A 19,690-nucleotide genomic window follows, 5' to 3' on the forward strand; every position below is an offset into this window, starting at 1 on the left:
CACAATCGCGTTGCTTTTGGTGAATGGTCATTTTTTCATTGATATTACTGCTGCCACTGGCAGATTCAGAGAAATTTGATTAAAATTATGAATTTGTGCTTTCATAAGCAGGAAATTATTGATGTACTGTAATTTTGTATAAATGTTATAAAACATCAGCAAGTGGCTGGGCACTCGCTTTATGTTTTACTATCACTGAATCTTGTGTATGAAAAAGGTTACTGTTGCAGAATAATTCTATCAGAATTTTGAATACAACAATACTAATACAACATAAAATAAAATATTGGAATTGAATATATCACCGAAGTGCACGAGGTAAACATTGTGCTTTGTTTGACCGAACAGAGGGAGAATGTTTAGGCCATTTCTACTCGGCCTACTTGAGATAACGTGTAGTATCATTACCTGCGTATGATTACTTCCCTACTGTTTTTCTTATTCTGTATTATTATTTAATATTATTATATATACATTTTTTAATTTTGCTTAATTTTGTTTTTGAAGTTTCTAAATGTTTGTATGTCAAGTCAACTAGTATAAGAGATGTATACTGTTAGCATTGAGTGTTGTGGTAAAGCGAGCACTCTGGTACCTCATCTTTATAGGATTTAGAGATGCTGCTAGATATCTATGTCACCCAGACACTTCTGCAAGCAGGAAAGTCATCACAGATCACTGAGGTCGTTCAATCGTCTCAGCTTTCTCAAGATACAAAAGAAAGGCTAATAGCTACATACTCTGAGTTAGTGAGAGAGACACAGTTGGCAGAGGAGACAGCATCCACGACAGCGCTACCTGATCTAGCTCATCCACAAAACATAGTCGGTGAGTTAATCAATTTCATGCTAGTTTATGTAGTTTTAAGGATTTGATCTGTCATAACTTAATGTACAGTTGGAGAAAATATTCCTAAAAAATATATTATTTCATTTAAAGATAAACTTGCACAAAATTCTAGTAGATGATTATCAAAAAGTATCAATATTTTTCCATCATTTGTGATTGTTTTTGAGGTGATCTGATTGTCAGGATGTTTCAAGATTAAACTCAACAAAACTCGATCACGGTTAAAACACCCGGATCAAGCGAAAGTGTGATATAAGATGTCATATACGTGTACGTTATAAAATACATTGTGTTTTATTTATGTCGTAATTGTTTTCTCAGCCTTAAAGCCTAACGATAAATATCTGTACTGAAGGTTAATTACATGGAGAATTAAACCAGTGCATTGTCTAAAACTACAAAATGTGAATTTTATATAGTAACAATAATAAATAGAATGAGGTCTTTTTGTTACTTTACTGTAGTGACGAAAGGGATTTTTGGCTACCATTATATTTTTTGCATTCTGCTTTTGATTTTTACCAGCCTCTTCACATTCACTTACGAAGCTGCAATGTTTCGGGAAACTTCAAAATTCATCTGTTGGAAATCATTTCTGGTGTTATACATGACTTATACATGAGTCATGTTCATGGACATGTTGCAGCCGACTCGAGTAACATGTGAATATGGAAGGAAAGCTCTATTATTATACATGAGTCATGTTCATGGACATGTTGCAGTCGACTCGAGTAACATGTGAATATGGAAGGAAAGCTCTATTATTATACATGAGTCATGTTCATGGACATGTTGCAGCCGACTCGAGTAACATGTGAATATGGAAGGAGAGCTCTATTATTATACATGAGTCATGTTCATGGACATGTTGCAGTCGACTCGAGTAACATGTGAATATGGAAGGAAAGCTCTGTTATTATACATGAGTCATGTTCATGGACATGTTGCAGCCGACTCGAGTAACATGTGAATATGGAAGGAAAGCTCTGTTATTATACATGCAACATACACATCGCCACATGAAATCTTAACAAACTCTCAAAATAATGGTGCTTTATTATACAAATGTTAAAGTCACTTCACAGAATTACTGGTATAAACCAATGATATAAACACCCCCATAAGGATAGGAGATGGCTATCATATGGGCGGGGTTTAATGATCGAACTCTGTTGGGATTGTGCTAGCCTGGGTTTAGTAGCTAACACAGTTCTCGCGGGCGGTCACATTGCCTTGTTAGGTTCTGGAAAACACGACTCGCTGTTATCGTGTCATTAGCTCATTCAGTCAGTAGACTCCAACGGTTCACAATAGCAAACCTTGAATTTCTACAGTGTAGGGGTAATACCTAACCAAAAGAATTGATCCATGGAAAATAAAACATCTCCAATTACCTATTTTTACCAATTTTGACATTGGTAGCGGTCGTAATATATGCTTAAAGTTAAATGCAATTTACCCGAAATCACCCGAACAACGTCCTTTTTTCCCCTAGTTTTTGATTAATATTTTGCCACCCCTAATATAAAATGACAAATTCTTTCATCGTTGTCACATTGTTTGACCTGGCCAATAAGATGGGACAGCAGGCAAAGCTGTGCAGTGTAGTTTTCACACGCAAAATCTAAATGTAAAACCTAATTTGGACGATTTCACAATGGCGACTATTAATATCACGATTGCTTGTGAATGGCAACTGACTGATCATAACGGTGACAGTATTGGGCAACTATATTTTTTTGACAACAAAATGAAACCAGCAAATCAGTAAAATAACCACTATTGTTCATAATATTTGTAAATTTACAAGGGGCTTTATTCAGCATATTTCTTTGTTCTGGTGCTATGTTCGAGTTTAACCCAACAGAGCTCGATCATTAAACCCCACCCATATGATAGCCGTCGCCTATCTTTGTGGGGGGTTTATATGATTGTATAAACCATCAGTGACAATATGATATATATATTATCAGTAAGCACGCTTATGACGCCACTTTCAATAATAACATGGCAGCTGCTATTGTTGTGGCGCACTGCGACCGGCCAGTCAAAATTTAACAAGTAATATATTTGGAAAAATGGTAAGCAAAATTTTACAACTGTAACTTCTTAATTAGTCTAATACTAGATGGATGCCCGGTGTTGTTAGGGAATAAAAAAGTCTTTGGACTGGACATTCATGTTTATTTAACATACACAACATTTACCATTCAACCTTAAACTTCGTATTGTGAGAAAAGTGTTTTTTGCAGTTCAAATAAATTTAGAGAAAAAGTACAACAACTATAACGGTTTTCAAACTTTTTCAAACATTGTTACTTTTAAATTTCATATCATGAAAGAAGTGTTTTGGTGATATAAATTTGGAGGAAAAATAAAACTGTAAAGGTGTTTAAATTTAAATGTGAAATCATCAACAAGTAATGGCTAAATATAGTCTGTTTTGCTTCGATTACAATAATAAATTATTTGGTATACAACTACATGATTTTAATTCGTTTCAGTGTTGGCATCATAAGGCAAAAATATCATATAGGGTGGTGTAGAAACCCATAGTAATTATCTAATGTAAATGCCTCCTGGTAAAAATCAAAATCATCATCATTAGAAATCAGTACCAAAGCAATATGTTAACCTTAGTAACTATAAGTACCTACAATGATTTTAGTGCATTTTGTGGTTATGATATGCAAGATAGTATAACATTACAATGAACTACGCGGAGAGTTCTTACCTTTGCGACAGACGTGTAACATAAATGCTGAATCTAACTTAAATGAATTTACCTTACTAAACACATACTTAAAGGTTGACTTGCAACAAAATTCACATTACAGTTATTTGATATCAAAAGATTCACCATGTCTTACTCTGTTGTGTTGTAGGTGCCAAATATGTGGGAATGTGATTACAAACTCTTAAAAGCTCAAAAACGAACAGAAAATTGCAGCCACACGAGACTGCCATTGTTTGGATTCTCTTTCCAAAACGGCTCAAATGTGACGTAATTGTGAAAAATGGTTTCTGTTTACATTTTCATGCAACCTTACTCGTCGAAATATTTTCACAAATATACTTAACGCATTTGATAAAACCATTTCTATTGTTCTTACGCGTCTGTTTTATCGTCATTGTAAATGCTGTCGCTTTTAGCCGTGCTATTTTATAACTTGCCATAAAAATTCATTTAATTTTTTAGCCTTACCTCGAAAGAGTACATATCATTGTCTGATAATCATGACGAGCCTGTTGGTCACCTGTGATAATCGCAAAGTGCTGCAAAATTTATTTGCGAAGTATTGGGTCACATGATCAGATTACGACTTGCCGATTAGACCAGGCCTAAACAAAACTGTAAAATAGCGAGCATCTATATTTAATCGGGGTCTTCGGTAAAACCCGAAGTGTTTGTCATAAACTAGTGCTACGATAGACTTTATATTGAGCTTTTTATTGGCCTTTCAATTCACGTGAGAACACCCGTGACAAGACAAATAAATTGCATGGCTACGTCAGAGAAATAAAGAAATTCCAGTCTACGGTGGCTTTTCGTTTTTGAGCTTTTAAAAGCTTGTAATCACTTTTCCACACATTTGGCACCTACAACACAACAGAGTAAGACATGGTGAATCTTTTGATACCAAAGAACTAATGTGAATTTTGTTGCAAGTCAACCTTTAAATTGACAAACGGAATCTAGGTGTTCTTTATACGATTTCATAGCAATTATACCAAAATCTTATCAGTACAAGCAATTACAGAATGTATTACATGTATAGTCTATTAATATACAAAAAATGATACAAGCAGAATTTGGAGCAAGTTTCTTCCAAGAAATACAAGTGAACTTTAAAATACAAGCATACAAGACAGATCTCTGTAATGTGAATTTTGTTGCAAGTCAACCATTAAAGGAAGTTTTAGTATGTATTTTACTAAACTTCAACTCCTTAACTAAAATTTTATCACTGTTTGCGAATTCGTTTCTACCATAACGGATAACGCTGAACTGCGATGGCGAGCTTTGTATATCTCTTTCTAGTGTTGTGGGAGGTATTTAGGTGAATAGCATATTGCCATTTTGTTATTCCGTTGTAATCAGTACAAGAATCGCCAAATTTTAATTTCGAGAGAATTTTTTGTCAATATCGTATGGCGGAAAACAAATTCACCCTAGTATGGCGAGGACAAAAAAGCATTCTTTCATAGAGTTAGGCGAAAAGTATTTTATAACAGGGGCATCATAACTCGTGGGCGACATGTATTAATTAATGCATCTTTTTGCCTGTGCAATCGGGAAAAGGGTATACGGTAAAAGCGATGGAATGGTAAGAATTGCGTCGTCTTGTGGTTAGATGCGCGTTTAGAACTTGCAGTTGCAATCTTTGTGAGTTCAAATCTAGTACGAAGAGAACTTTTCATTGTAAGAATTTAATAGCTATAGCTGGACAGACAGGTAATAACAGACAGCCACAGATGACAAACTTTGAGAAATATGTATATAGATGCATACATTTCAATAGACTTTGTTCTATGAAAATTCGCTTTTTGTTTGCTTTCTAGCCTCGGAGTAGCAGACACGCATTGAGAACAGGCAATGTTCTTAGCATTTTTAACATTCATGTTTTAGCGTGCAGTCCTTGCACCTATAAGCGAATCTTCCCAAACCTCGTTTAAAACATGTCGACGAACTCTATTTATCGTATCGAATAGAAAAAACCTTTAAAATTTGAAGGTTATGTTTTTATGCTGAATAGCTCGATCCAGATTCTAAAATTATTCTAAAATGTTCTGCAACACCAGGGTCAGTTTATACAGTAGTCCCATGACTAAACACGAGCGAAGCGATTGTTTGGGAGCTTTATGATAAATGCATATGTGCATACAACTCACAAAAATTATTCATGAACGGCCGTCCCAAACCCTTGTGCCCAAATCTCTTCAACAAATTTAACCATTGTTCTATGGAGTCGTTTAAGTATAACAACGATACAAAACACATATAAACCTATTTAAATATGTTACCAAGTCTTTATCATTTGTAGACAATATCCTAAAACTAACCCATCTGATCAGATTATACATAAGTATACAGATTAATTTGGCCTAAAATCGCCATTAAAACTTGTCAAGCCTTCTTTAATCAAAATTAAAACCGGCCAACGAAACGCCGATAAGGCCGTGCGACAAAGAGTAGAACCATTAAGTCGTGCGCATTTCACGAGAAAAACGTGCACATTTTCTCAGTCTATGGCATTGTCCAATTGCCGAAGGTTTCTGTAATTAACGTAGAAGTACTGAAAAGTAATCGTTTCTTTTTTGCCGATTTCAAAGTAGGTAACTGACATTTTGGACACTTATAATGAGTACTTTAGTATTCCAACTGAGGTCCAAAGCAGTGAAAGTAAAGGAAATGAGGATGATATTTTTCTAACGATTCTTATAAGATTAATACAATATTTATAAGAATAATTATTTGATTTTATAAGATTATTATAAGATTTAATTATAAGAATAATCATTCAAATTTACAAGATCGAAGTATATAGTGACCGATGTTGGGCAATATGTTACTGTTATTATTTTTCTAAAGATTTTGTTGATGATACTACGGCTGTGCCCAATATCGCGGTACTGCCAAGCCGTTTTTAATATCTGCAAAATTAAGTTATAGGCCTACACTTTCTTATAGATATACAGCTATTTCTATGACAACCAACTAAAATCTGTTTAGATTTCTAAATTCAGCATAATTTTTTGCATGTAAATACAAAAATCTAAATAAATATCACACCTTCTTGATATTGGTTGCTATGACGTTTTGAAATGCAAACAAAATTGTGCATTGGTTTTCGTTTTTCAAACTTTAATGCCAGTTTTCTGAAAACTACGTTTTCGCACTAATGATAAACATGCATTCAGTTTATTGAGCATAAAATCTGCTGTAATTAGCTGGAATCAATTTTTTTTCGCAAAATAACTGAGAATTTTCTCCTTCTGCTAGTGTAGATAACTCTAAATCTCACACACCCGACTTAACCATGGTTTCTGTGATCATGACCCATTTCTTCACTTTGGTTACAGATCGCTGCCAAAACCATTCTGTATTCAACACAACCAACTTTCAAACTGTGTATACTACAGAGCAGCTTGCCATTTTACTTCTAATATTGCATTTCTCTTATTGCAGGAGAGAGATATAATCATACAATCTTTTCCTTTCATTATTGCTGTTTGTTGTACATGATAACACCCATGCTATAGGTGTGTGTTGGTGGTGTGTTACTTGGGGTGTATATGGTTAAGTCTTTGAACTGTGGAAAGAAAGTGAATGAAATAATTTATATATATATATACTAGCTGTGCCACCTGGCATTGCCCGTGTAATAGAAGAGTGTTTGGACAGAAAATTGATTTGTATTTAACATATAACAACATTTGCCATTTGCCATTTGCCAGCTACCATTGCAGCTATCCTATTGCACTGCAGTGCCATTTGACTGCTAATATTGCATTTCTCAACCAGCAGTACCCTTTATTTTTCCAATAATATGTTACTGTTATTATTTTTTCTAAATAGTTTGGTTAAAAAAATTTTCTAAAAATCTATATAAATATCACAACTTCTTGATATTGCTAGCTATGACGTTTTGAAATGTAAACAAAATTGTGCATTGGTTTTCTATTATTACCGTATTACTATATTAATAATATTGGTTATCTTAATAATATCAGTGCATTTTGCTTCTAATATTGGCCAATATTGCATTTCTATTGCAGGGGGAAAAATATAAACATATAATCTTTTCCTTTCATTATTGCTGTTTGTTGTATATAATAACACCCACACCCAGTACATTACAGCTACCATTGCAGTTCTCCTATTGCACTGCAGTGCCATTTGACTGCTAATATTGCATTTCTCAACCATCAGTACCCTTTCTTTTTCCCAATATCACTTTGGTCGTGGGCTGTATGACAGAGAATTTCTAGTATTACTTATATTGACGCAATTTTTGTCTTAAAATACCTATTGACTTGTACATGAGATTAATGTATACAGGAATATATACAGTAGCTTGCATATAAATTTGTTTTACTATTATGCATATATGTCTATTACTTTATTGGCAATAATTATATTTCAAACAGTGCACCAACTGCTGATGTTGAAGTAAAATTGGAGCAAATATCTGTCTCAGCATACCCAGTAATCTCCAACATACAGCATCCAACGTTTCTCAAATGTTGAATTTTTATAAATCAGTAAATAAGTTCTCAGTTTTCCTTCACATATTTTAGTTTTATGGTGCTTCCAGTCAATTCTTTAAAAGATATCTAAAGCTGCCTAATAGGTTATCATGAAGAAGAGAGTGAAAATCCTGCCAAGTAAAATGAAGATGCTGTCCATGATACAATGTAAAAATATCCCGCATAAATAAGTTATTTTAGTTTGTAGCCTAAGCTTTGTATTCCTTATTGCCATCTCTACCTGCACACCATATATCTCCTACATTGCCATCTCTACCTGCACACCATATATCTCCTACATTGCCATCTCTACCTGCACACCATATATCTCCTACATTGCCAGGGCTACAGCTCAATGAAATTAAAGTAAAGTGACAATAAAAACTTCTCTACTGATCCTTATTTTATTTATTCAGCTCCTTATATAGAATATAGTTGCTTGAATTTAATTTTGTACAGTTTTATATCATGTATGTGTTTTCATGCTATAGGTGTGTGTTGGTGGTGTGTTACTTGGGGTGTATATGGTTAAGTCTTTCAACTGTGGAAAGAAAGTGAATGAATCAATATATATATATATATATACTAGCTGTGCCACCCGGCGTTGCCCATGTAATAGAAGAGTATTTGGACAGAAAATTGATTTGTATTTAACATATAACAACATTTGCCATTATAACATTCAAAGTACATATCATGAGAGAAGTGTTTCGTGTAGTTGAAATAAATTAAGAGAAAAATAAAACAACTGTAAAGGTTTTAAAACTTTGTCAAACAACTGTACCTTTCAAGCTGGTAGCCTGGCATATTGCCAATGGAAAACTCCCTTAAGCTAATTAATAAGGTTTGGCTTCCAATGACGGTAAGCCATGACTTTGAGTCTGCATTGTTGTCCAGCTCAGCTGTTCTAATAATAGCTATAGCCGGATTTCCAACCGACGGATTTTCAGACGGACTTTGAGAAATATCAGGGGCGTATCTAGGAAAAAAGTGTGTGGTGCAAAATTTGTGTAATATATCTAGAGTGGGAGGGGGGCGCGGGGCGACTCCCTTACCTGGCCCCGCGCTAGCGGAACTTTTTGAAATTTAGGCATCTTAGAATGAAGGAGAGGTGTGTTTGAGCCCAAAAAAGTGTAATCATTTATTTGCAGCAAACAACAAGTTTAGAGGTAAAAATTGACATTAGATATGATTAACTAAATTGGTGTTTTATAATGTTCCTTGTACTATGTATATCAAGATTACATGTTAAAAAAAAGTTAGTTAACAAACAGTTAACAGAAAGTTAACAAACATTTAGGCAATAAAATAAAATCAAGACAAAATTAATCACAAAACCTCAACAGCCATTTGGTTTGGCTGTGCAGAAATTAACCATCATTTCTGCAAACTACCATAAAAAATGTTTCGTAGTATTAGCTACATAACGATGCTATTATAAAACAAACATATTAGGGCATACTTTTTTTAATTGTTGTTGTGTCGTCGAAAAAAATGATTCAAAGTTCGTTTGTGACCTTTCTTTTGAGACATTTTGCTTTTAAAATTGCTTGTAGTACTTCTTTCGAAAAAGTTGTGGCTCAATTAGGGATGTTTATTGGGGCTACTCTCATTTGTTTATAAGCTAAACCAATTCAGGTCAATGTTATTAAAACTGGTTCGTTATAACGAGCTCTACTAGGCCGTTTTTGTTCATTTCCTCCCAAAGCAAGTTCTCAGTGAAATTAATTGTAATTTACTCAATTCTTGATGGATTTTAAATCTTTTTTTTTTAAATTTTTGCCATATTTATGGTGGTGCATTTGCACCATGGGCACTACAATAGATCTGCTCCTGAATATATATATATATATATATTATATACTTTATTTATACCAGTCAATGCTGTTTAAAGCAAATTAGACCAGGAGACGAAAACAAAAAGAGTAAAGTGAAGTAAATTATGTTTACTGAAAGAAAAAGCTTTTTTGAATGATGCTGTTCTATACTGTTAATTGGCGAGGTGTTGATGTCTGTATAAGGGGTATTCTGAAAAGTTTATCCGTTCCAACATATGACGGTTTCAAAATACAGGTCAGCACGGTTATAGCAAACCTCACAACCGACTATTTTAATTAATACATTCTGGAAGACTTCAGTATGCATTCATCTTTCCTCTTATTATCACTTACTTGATGCTTTTTATAGCTTCATTTTTTTTGAGCTTCTAAAAATTAACATTTATGATAAGAATTGGCATTTCAGACAGGGTGGTTGCTAAGGGATTAAGGGCATTGAGAATGATGCTGATGTGGATTTGGTCTGTTAGGCCACGGCTCTCTACGAGAACCCTCTACTCCCTGGGTGGTCTCGCTACCCTTCTTATCATTGCTACTCAAGGCTTTGATACAAGTAAGTTCAGTTTCAATTTCACTTTTCAGGTTTTCAGAATTTGAAAGATGAAAAAATTGACTGGTCCATTTACAAACAACTAAGAAAAGTTGTCAAGAACGGTGGAATCTAAGCCTTGCTTGGTTGTAAAGTTACATGTTGCTTCCTATGACACTCATAGACTTTCATGATGTCCTCAAAAGTGCTTCATTAGCCAACAAGTAGAGCTGATTAAGTCTATGCAGGGTTCCGTAATGCCCATAAAACTTGTTTCTTGTATTTTGATTTTGACTGTTGATTTATTTTCATCAACAATAGTAATTAAACTAAAGAAAAAAAGCTGGAAGAGTGATGAAGCCCATAATACGCATTAGCATAGCTAGTCTTGGCCCCCGGCTTGTCGTCATCGCGTAATCAAGATCAATTTTTATTAGTAATTAGGTTTTATTCACTTGTTAAAAGATGCAATTTAATTTTTTTTCTTGAAACTGGCCACCTTCTTTATGTTTTTTATAGTATTAGGAAGTTGGTTCCAAAAAATGACCTGTTGGTAATCCACCCTGCGATAGCCGGCACAGGAAGAAAATTGTGGGAGGTTTAGACAGAAATTTGAGAATCGAGATTGATATATTGTGCGAGGGATGTAATTACAATAAAATTTATGATGGGCTAAAAGTATAATGTGGTATGAATATAGTGAACTGATAGGTAGTATGGACGATGATTTGAAAAGAGGTTTGGTGTGGGTGAGGCGAGGTTTTTTGTGAATGGTTCTTATCATGCGCTTTTGAAGTGTTATTAAATTCATCAGATGGGTGGGAGGTGCATTTCCCCATGCCTCTTTGCAATATGAAAGTTTTGAATTAACCATAAAATTGTATAATAAAAGCAGAAGTTTGTGGAGTAAATATTCAGATGTGCGTTAGAGTAAGCCTGATAAGGGTCTGAGTTGTTTTAGTAAATATTCGGTGTTTTTTTTCAAGTGAGATTAGAATCAATACCTAAGAATTTAGTGTGATCTGTCTGACAAATTGGTTTGTTGAAAATGAAAAAGGGATGAGTGTTAGCTAGATGAAAATTTATTTTGGGGCTTTTTAGTAACATGAACATAGTCTTATCAACATTTAAGGTGAGTGTTTTAGAAGTGCACCAGTTTTGAATAGCAAGAAGTTCATTATTTAAACAATCTATGTGCTTGTTGATGTTAGAGGATTCGAAAAAGAGATTAGTGTCATGTGCATAGAGCAAAGGTGTGAAAAGGTTGGTGACATGTGTTAAATCGTTTATGTAAATTAAGAAAAGAGTTGGAGCAAGGATGGAACCTTGAGGTACACCCTATGTTGGATCTAGTATGGAAGATAGAGTGTTACCAATAATAGTGTGTTGTTTATGTTCGTTTAGATAGCTTTTGATCCAGTTAATTCCGGTGATGTCATGATAATCTATTGTGTCAAAGGCTTTACTAAAATCTAAAAAGATGCCAAAAACACATTTGCCATTGTTTAAGGGTTTTAAAACATTGTTACTCAATTTAATTAGTACATCCTTGGTGCTGCGCTTTCTCCTAAAACCATGTTGCCCATTGTTAAGCAGTAAATTACTCTCAAGGTATTCCATAATCTGCTTATTTACAGCTTTTTCAATTATTTTACTTAGCACTGGTAGCAAACTAATAGGTCTATAATTAGAACAAATTTTATTTGAGCCTTTTTTAATCATGGGTTTTACTTTAGCTATTTTCATTTTGCTTGGTATTTGAGAAGTTGTTAAGCTGGAGTTTAAAATGTCAATTATTACAGGAGCAATAGCTTCTGCCTCATCATTAACTAATTAGGATGGAATGTTGTCAAATCCGGTTGCTTTGGCTGAGTTTTTCAGCAACTTGGTTATATCAATGATGGAGAACCTACCGATGGAAAACTTATTTTACTGATTCACAAACCAAAACAAAAACGACCTGATTTACAAAACTATGTTGTAAGAAATATCAAATTTTGCAACTCTTTTCATATATTGAGGCAAATATTTCTACAATTTTGCATCGTTTGTCGAAGTATCTGTATGTTGTGATGATTGTAAGTCGAGGTGCTGCTGTATAATATGGATTTCATAAAATTCAAAATGAAATGCTATCAATGAATTCATTGATGTATCAAATATACCAAGATGGCCATCAAATGGACACCATACTCTGTATGTTATTCTTGCCACTTCTATCTTCTTTGTGCTTGGTGAAGAATGTCAATATTCAGAATGGCTCTGCGTTGTTGCAGGTAACAGAACACTTGAGATATTGGGAAATCTTATGGAACATTTTATACGCAGTAAGAGGTGACAACTCCGGAAGAAGGAAGTAATTGAGCATATACTTGACTAGGAACTGTGTGCAATAATGGTGGCATGTAATTTATTATTTGTATATATTTCTCATCAGCTTCCCGATGTATTGACAGTACGGTGTTATCCATACAAATAATATAGTTTTTGATTTATAGACTGATGTATTATCTATTAACATTCATGGTGCCAAGCCTGACCAATATCCGCACAGGCATGCACACTGCTTCTTCGTGAGGCCATTTATTGCATGGCATAGCACTTGCATGCCACTCTATGTTTTAACTGGTGCATACCATTCCATGCCATAGCAGGAACATGCTATTTTAAAGTGAGCACACGCTATTCCATATCCTAACAGATACATGTCAATCGCTGCCTTGTCAAGTGCTTGCCATGGCAAGTGCTTGCCATGGCACGTGCTTGCCATGGCAAGTGCTTGCCATGGCACGTGCATGCTGTTCCAACCTATAACTCACACCATTCCGTGCCACAGCAGTCGCATTCCATTTCATATCACACTGGATGCATGCTATTCCGTGTCACAGCAAGCACATGCTGTATTTGCCATGCGTTGCCAGGGGTGATGACTTGATGATGCCAATGTTGTAGTTTTATCAACAACTTTTCCAACTTTGGATTCAAATTAATAAAGTATTATCTCTCTGAGATGAAATTGCAGGATTCCCTTTATAAATATTAGTGTAAACTTACATAACTTTGTTTTATATAAACGAATTTACTATTCCTCATATTCAGAAGGGCCCAAATCACTATGTACATGTATATCTAATAATATTTTTCATAGAATTTCATCTGTCAAAAAAATATTTCACATGTTCATGTTGGCCATATTGTCACTGTATATAGGATAAGTACAGATACAGATATATTGGCTGCTTCAGCTCTGATGCTGTCATAGAAGCCTAACAAATAGATTAGCTGCAATGAAATGGAGATCTTGATTGGTTGAGGCCTTTTCTCTTCAACCAGTGCACTTTCCTCTGTCATCTAGCTCAGCACCCATTTTGTCAGCCATTGACATTAGCAATTCTTTCTGCTGCCGAAGTAGCTTTTCCATTTCTTTTATCCTTAAAAAGGAATATTTGTAGATTTAAAATTGTACAGTTGCAGTTGTTAGCATTCATTCTGCTGTCTCAGCAAGTTAGGAACAAAAGATGCTCTTTAAAGATAAACTTACACAGAATTTTAGTAGATTTTATCAGAAAGTGTCAGCATTTTTCTGTCACTTATATTTTTGTTGATGTTTGAGGTGATCTGATTGATAGGATGTTTTAAGATTAAAATTGACAACACTTGATCCCGGTTAAAATGCTCAGAAGAAAATTATGTGCTGAAATTGGTCGCCAACAATGCTATGGTTGATATCGGCTATTGCGTTTAATTTGCAGGGCTATATGTCTTATTATGTCTCGGCAACTACTATAGACGTCATAATCACACTTATGCTTGATCTGAGCGTTTTAATCGCGATAAAGTTTTGTCGAATTCAATCATGAAGCTCGCAATAAGATCACTTCAAACATCAAAAACATTCTCAAATGATAGAAAAATTCTGATACCTTTTGATAAAATTTACCAGAATGTTGCATATTCCATTTTGAAGCTACCGCAAATGCTTATGGCGCTGAATATGAGAAAGCAAAACAGAGGACAGCCATTTTGGCTAGACAATGTCTTCCAATGTTTCTACTTAGCAAAAAAATTTACTTCGACTTGATGGTGAGATTAGGGTTGAAATATCTGACATCTCTTGCTAACATTCGATTGGTCAGTTCTGTAAGAAGCATTGACCTTTTAGCTAGGGACTACCTTGACCGATTAGATGAGATGTCGTTATTTAAGACTGAAGTACGTGATTGATATTCACTACTGGTAGAACTGCCATGATTGTTCTAGTGTGAATTTTAAACAAAATGTTGTGTAAACCACTAAACTGTACTGATTAATTGCATGGTCCTCTGCATGAACGCAACAGTCACATTGCTTTCATAAAAAATCTGATGTTTTTTTATGTCAATATAAGCTGAGTTCCATAAATATATACGGTTGTTGTTTGTGAGCAACAATTGCTTAGAAAGTATTCATAAAACAATGTCTCATTTCAGTTGAATAATTTTTTTATTCGTGTTAGTTGCCTAAGGTTCATAATTATAGATGTATGCCAGTTCCACAAATGAAGTTTGGCATTTCCATGACATTATCTACATACAAAGTACATGTAAATAACAATTATCATTTATTTCATTAATTTTAATGTTTTGTTTTTCAACATGCCTGATTGCATATTGGCCAGTGAAATAGAGTTATGAGCAAATTAAAATGCACTATAGTTTCATTGTTAGAATATCAGAATAGTTGCCATGTGTTGGTAAGCTTATAGAAACTGGAACAGAGACAGCGTATTACCAAGTGAAACTACTCACATACTGTGGCTCATTACAAAGTGAAACTACTCACATACTGTGGCTTATCTCAAAGATAGACTCCCCACATAGCTTATCTCAAAGAGGAATTACTCACATACTATGGCTTATTACAAAGGGAAACTACTCACATACCATGGCTTATTACAAAGGGAAACTACTCACATATCTTGGCTTATCTCAAAGATAGACTTGGCTTATCTCAAAGAGAAATCATTCACATACCATGGCTTATTACAAAGGGAAACTACTCACATACCATGGCTTATTACAAAGTGAAACTACTTACATACTGTGGCTTATCTCAAAGATAAACTACCCACATGGCTTATCTCCAAGAGGAATTGCTCACATACCATGGTTTATTACAAAGGGAAACTACTCACATACCATGGCTTTATACAAAGTGAAACTACTCACATACTGTGGCTTATCTTAAAGATAAACTACCCACATGGCTTATCTCAAAGAGGAATTACTCACATACCATGACTTATTACAAAGTGAAACTACTCACATACTGTGGCTTATCTCAAAGATAAACTACCCACATGGCTTATCTCAAAGAGGAATTACTCACATACCATGGCTTATTACCAAGTAAAACTACTGACATACTGCCGGTCATTACAAAGTGAAACTACTCGCATACAGCGGCTGATTTCAAAGAGAAACTACTCGTATAACGCTGCTTATTTCAAAAAAGAAACTACTCACCGCTCATTCGTTTGCTCCAGTCTTTCACTAAGAATCTCTACTGTGTCGATTACTGGATTGAGTTTCCTTTCATATTCCCAGCCACCACTCCTTTGGTAGGTGGCCTTTCTCGTCGCTAGCGTGAACCCACCGAACATCTAAAACACATCTTGAGCTTATTTGCTGAAAAACATCATTGGGCTAAAGTGCAGTTTAGATTATACTAAATGGAAGCGGAGGCTGTGAGTGTTTTAAGAGAATTGTTGTCTGCTCTAATCCTAGCCATCAGTATTGACACCATAGACCTATTAACTATACTTTTCAACGATACTTCTCTCTATACGATCAAAGGTCAAGTAGCTAAATCGGTCACGGTGCATCATTTCTTAAAGGCTGACCAAATTCGTGATGGCTCTAATTGACTGTTTGTTTTAAAGCTTTTAAGAGCTTGTAATCACATTTCCACATATTTCGCACCTACAACACAGCAGAGTAAGACATAGTGAATCTTTTGATACCAAATAATTGTAATGTGAATTTTGTTGCAAGTCAACCTTTAAGAATACTTAAATGAAACAAAGATTTTTTTTCATGTTACAAGAGTAGGTTTGTGCTGAGTTACATGATTTATGTTGCAACCTTGTAATGGGAATTGTAGTGTAATGTGAATTTTGTTGCAAGTCAACCTTTAAGAATACTTAAATGAAACAAAGATTTTTTTTCATGTTACAAGAGTAGGTTTGTGCTGAGTTACATGATTTATGTTGCAACCTTGTAATGGGAATTGTAGTGTAATGTTAATTTTGTTGCAAGTCAACCTTTAAGAATACTTAAATGAAACAAAGATTTTTTTTCATGTTACAAGAGTAGGTTTGTGCTGAGTTACATGATTTATGTTGCAACCTTGTAATGGGGATTGTAGTGTAATGTGAATTTTGTTGCAAGTCAACCTTTAAGAATACTTAAATGAAACAAAGATTTTTTTTCATGTTACAAGAGTAGGTTTGTGCTGAGTTACATGATTTATGTTGCAACCTTGTAATGGGAATTGTAGTGTAATGGGAATTTTGTTGCAAGTCAACCTTTAAATATGAAACTTTCATCAGTTTCCAAAAATCCTGGTCTATTACGGTGACACTGTTCAAGCCTCCCACACTAACAAGTTTCCAAAGATCCTGGTCTATTACGGTGACACTGTTCAAGCCTCCCACACTAACAAGTTTCCAAAGATCCTGGTCTATTACGGTGACACTGCTCAAGCCTCCCACACTAACAAGTTTCCAAAGATCTACTCCTGGTCTATTACGGTGACACTGTTCAAGCCTCCCACACTAACAAGTTTCCAAAGATCTACTCCTGGTCTATTACGGTGACACTGTTCAAGCCTCCCACACTAACAAACACCATAAACTGCAAGTTCTTATCACTTACACGCATGTCTGAGCAATTCTGATCTCGTCCGATTAATTTTATTCACAGCAAAGCACAATGGCTGATAAATTCAGTTAAAAATTATCATGTTTTAGCCAATATGTCGATAATACATGTGTCTCCCCGATTTACTGTAAGGAAAGTTATTATAATAAAATCACAATTAAAAATTTGTGCAAATAAGTAGATCAGCCGGGAACTTTGATTAGCTCGTGTATCGGTAACCAGAACCTCTTGTTAAAACTGTATTCGACTATAATGAACTGAAGAAGGTATCATTGCAGCGTGCATACTAGACACAACTGAACATTCATGGGCTGAACTGCTTACAAACATCCTTAGCACCTTATACATGTACATAGAGGATCTGATACAAGTTCACTAAATTTCCATGAAGTAATTGCTTTTTTGAAGATTATGGTTTGGAAAAGAAGCAGTATGTCACAAATGGACTGTCAATGCTCGTCAGGTCATTCAAATGAAATTTTTGAAAGACGTAATTTCCTCAGTTTTAATAGCTTAAGCTCTATAATGATTATTGGTTGTGCTGTAACCACGAGTACATCAACCAACATTGGGACATATGAATATTCACCATGTAGGTTAACACACCATCGCATGATAGGTTAACACACCAGCGCATGATAGGTTAACACACCATCACGTGATAGGTTTACATACTATTACATGATCGGCTGACATGCCATACCATGATAGGTTACTTAACAAACCATTAAATGATAGGTTAACACACCATCACATGATAGGTTAACAAGCCATTACATGATAGGTTAACATACAATAAGATGATAAGTTAACACCAATACAAAATAGGTTAATACACCATTACATGATAGGTTAGCATACTCTAACATGATAAGTTAACACAACAATACGTGATAGGTTAATACACCATTACATGATAGGTTAGCATACTCTAACAAGATAAGTTAACACATCATAGCATGATGTCTTTAGACACTATAACATAATATCTTCCACAACATGTTACCATATTAAAAGCTAGTGATTGCTAACACAAACATTTAGAAAGAATACATTTATTGCTAGTTAGTCTGAAATACAGAGGATAAGGTGTACAAGAAGGTGTTAGTATGAATAGCAGAGCAGGAATAGTTTGCTTACAAAAAGCTGCCCATTCTCTCATCTACTAGAAAATGTTCAAGTAATATGTATCTTGAGTTTAGAAAAATGTTAACTTTTGGGCCAGCGTATGGTAGTGAGGCAACAACTCTCAAATTTGTTCAAAAAAGTTCTATGATCCAATTTTCTTTGCTCATGTCATATAATACGACAGCTTGCAAGGTAGACAGCTGCCTGATGATGTTTGAAACATAGAATGTGCTCCCCCCTAGTACTACTGCTGCTCTTAAACTCCTAGTTTTCAGGTTTTTTTTATTGAGAATTACATATTTAGGTTTCAACTTATTGCTGGATGTTAACAGATAAATGTGCTGCACGTTCAAATTCTCTTACCATAGTATCTTTTCATTAGGAATTAAAGGGTTGAAAATGTTTTTGATAGATTCAACTAACGGACTGTTGGTTGCTACTAATATCACTTGTACTAAAATGACTAAATTACATATTTGCTGGAGCAGCATAATTTACAGGTCCTAAAACCCTGAAAAAAAATGATAGAGTTATAAATAAATCAAATTGAGCTTTTTGGTAAAAATAAAGCAGTTGCATTTTCATGACAATAAAACATTTCAAATATACCAATGCATATTTAACTTTATGAAGTCGAAAAAACACAACTTCTGAAGGTTGAATACGTATTAGTTATTTGAAATGCTTTATTCCTTTCTACTTTACGGAAAATAGCCATATCCTTAAAGGTTGACTTGCAACAAAATTCACATTACAGTTATTTGGTATCAAAAGATTCACCATGTCTTACTCTGTTGTGTTGTAGGTGCAAAATATGTGGAAATGTGATTACAAGCTCTTAAAAGCTACAAAACGCACAGTTAATTGCAGCCACATGAGACCACCATAGTTTGGATTCTCTTTCAAAACGGCTCAAATGTGACGTAGTTGTAGGAGATGGCTTCTGTTTACACTTTCAAGCAACCTCATTCGTCAAAATATTTTCACGAACATGCTTCACGCATTCAATAAAACCATGTCTATTGTTCATACGCATCTATTTTATCGTCATTGTAATGCTGTCACTTTCAGCACTGATATCCTATAACCTACTGTAAAAATTCGTTTAATTTTTTACACTTAGCTCGAAGCAGTACATATCATTGTCTGATAAGCATGACGAGCCTGTTGGTCAC

At 34.6% G+C, this 19,690-nt stretch overlaps 2 protein-coding genes across 3 annotated transcripts in view; one reads left to right on the forward strand and one right to left on the reverse strand.

Annotated features, from left to right (window-relative positions):
• The window catches only part of LOC137392939 (peroxisome assembly protein 26-like), a 28,156-nt gene extending 15,278 nt beyond the window's left edge, over positions 1–12,878 (forward strand). The window contains exons 4-6 of the mRNA XM_068079302.1: positions 609–828; positions 10,345–10,491; positions 12,744–12,878. Of these exons, the coding sequence (XP_067935403.1) occupies positions 609–828; positions 10,345–10,491; positions 12,744–12,805 (429 nt within the window). The 3' untranslated portion in view covers positions 12,806–12,878. The remainder of the gene's footprint in view (positions 1–608; positions 829–10,344; positions 10,492–12,743) is intronic.
• Positions 12,879–13,761: 883 nt separating this feature from the next.
• Positions 13,762–19,690, reverse strand: part of LOC137392938 (transient receptor potential cation channel subfamily A member 1-like) — a 41,947-nt gene continuing 36,018 nt past the window's right edge. For both annotated transcript variants that reach the window (XM_068079301.1, XM_068079300.1), the window contains 2 exons: positions 15,972–16,108; positions 13,762–13,898 (listed from right to left, as the gene is read on the reverse strand). In XM_068079301.1, the coding sequence (XP_067935402.1) occupies positions 13,793–13,898; positions 15,972–16,108 (243 nt within the window). In that variant the 3' untranslated portion in view covers positions 13,762–13,792. The remainder of the gene's footprint in view (positions 13,899–15,971; positions 16,109–19,690) is intronic.

Source organism: Watersipora subatra, chromosome 4 (genome assembly GCF_963576615.1).
Source record: "Watersipora subatra chromosome 4, tzWatSuba1.1, whole genome shotgun sequence".
NCBI lineage: Eukaryota > Metazoa > Bryozoa > Gymnolaemata > Cheilostomatida > Watersiporidae > Watersipora > Watersipora subatra.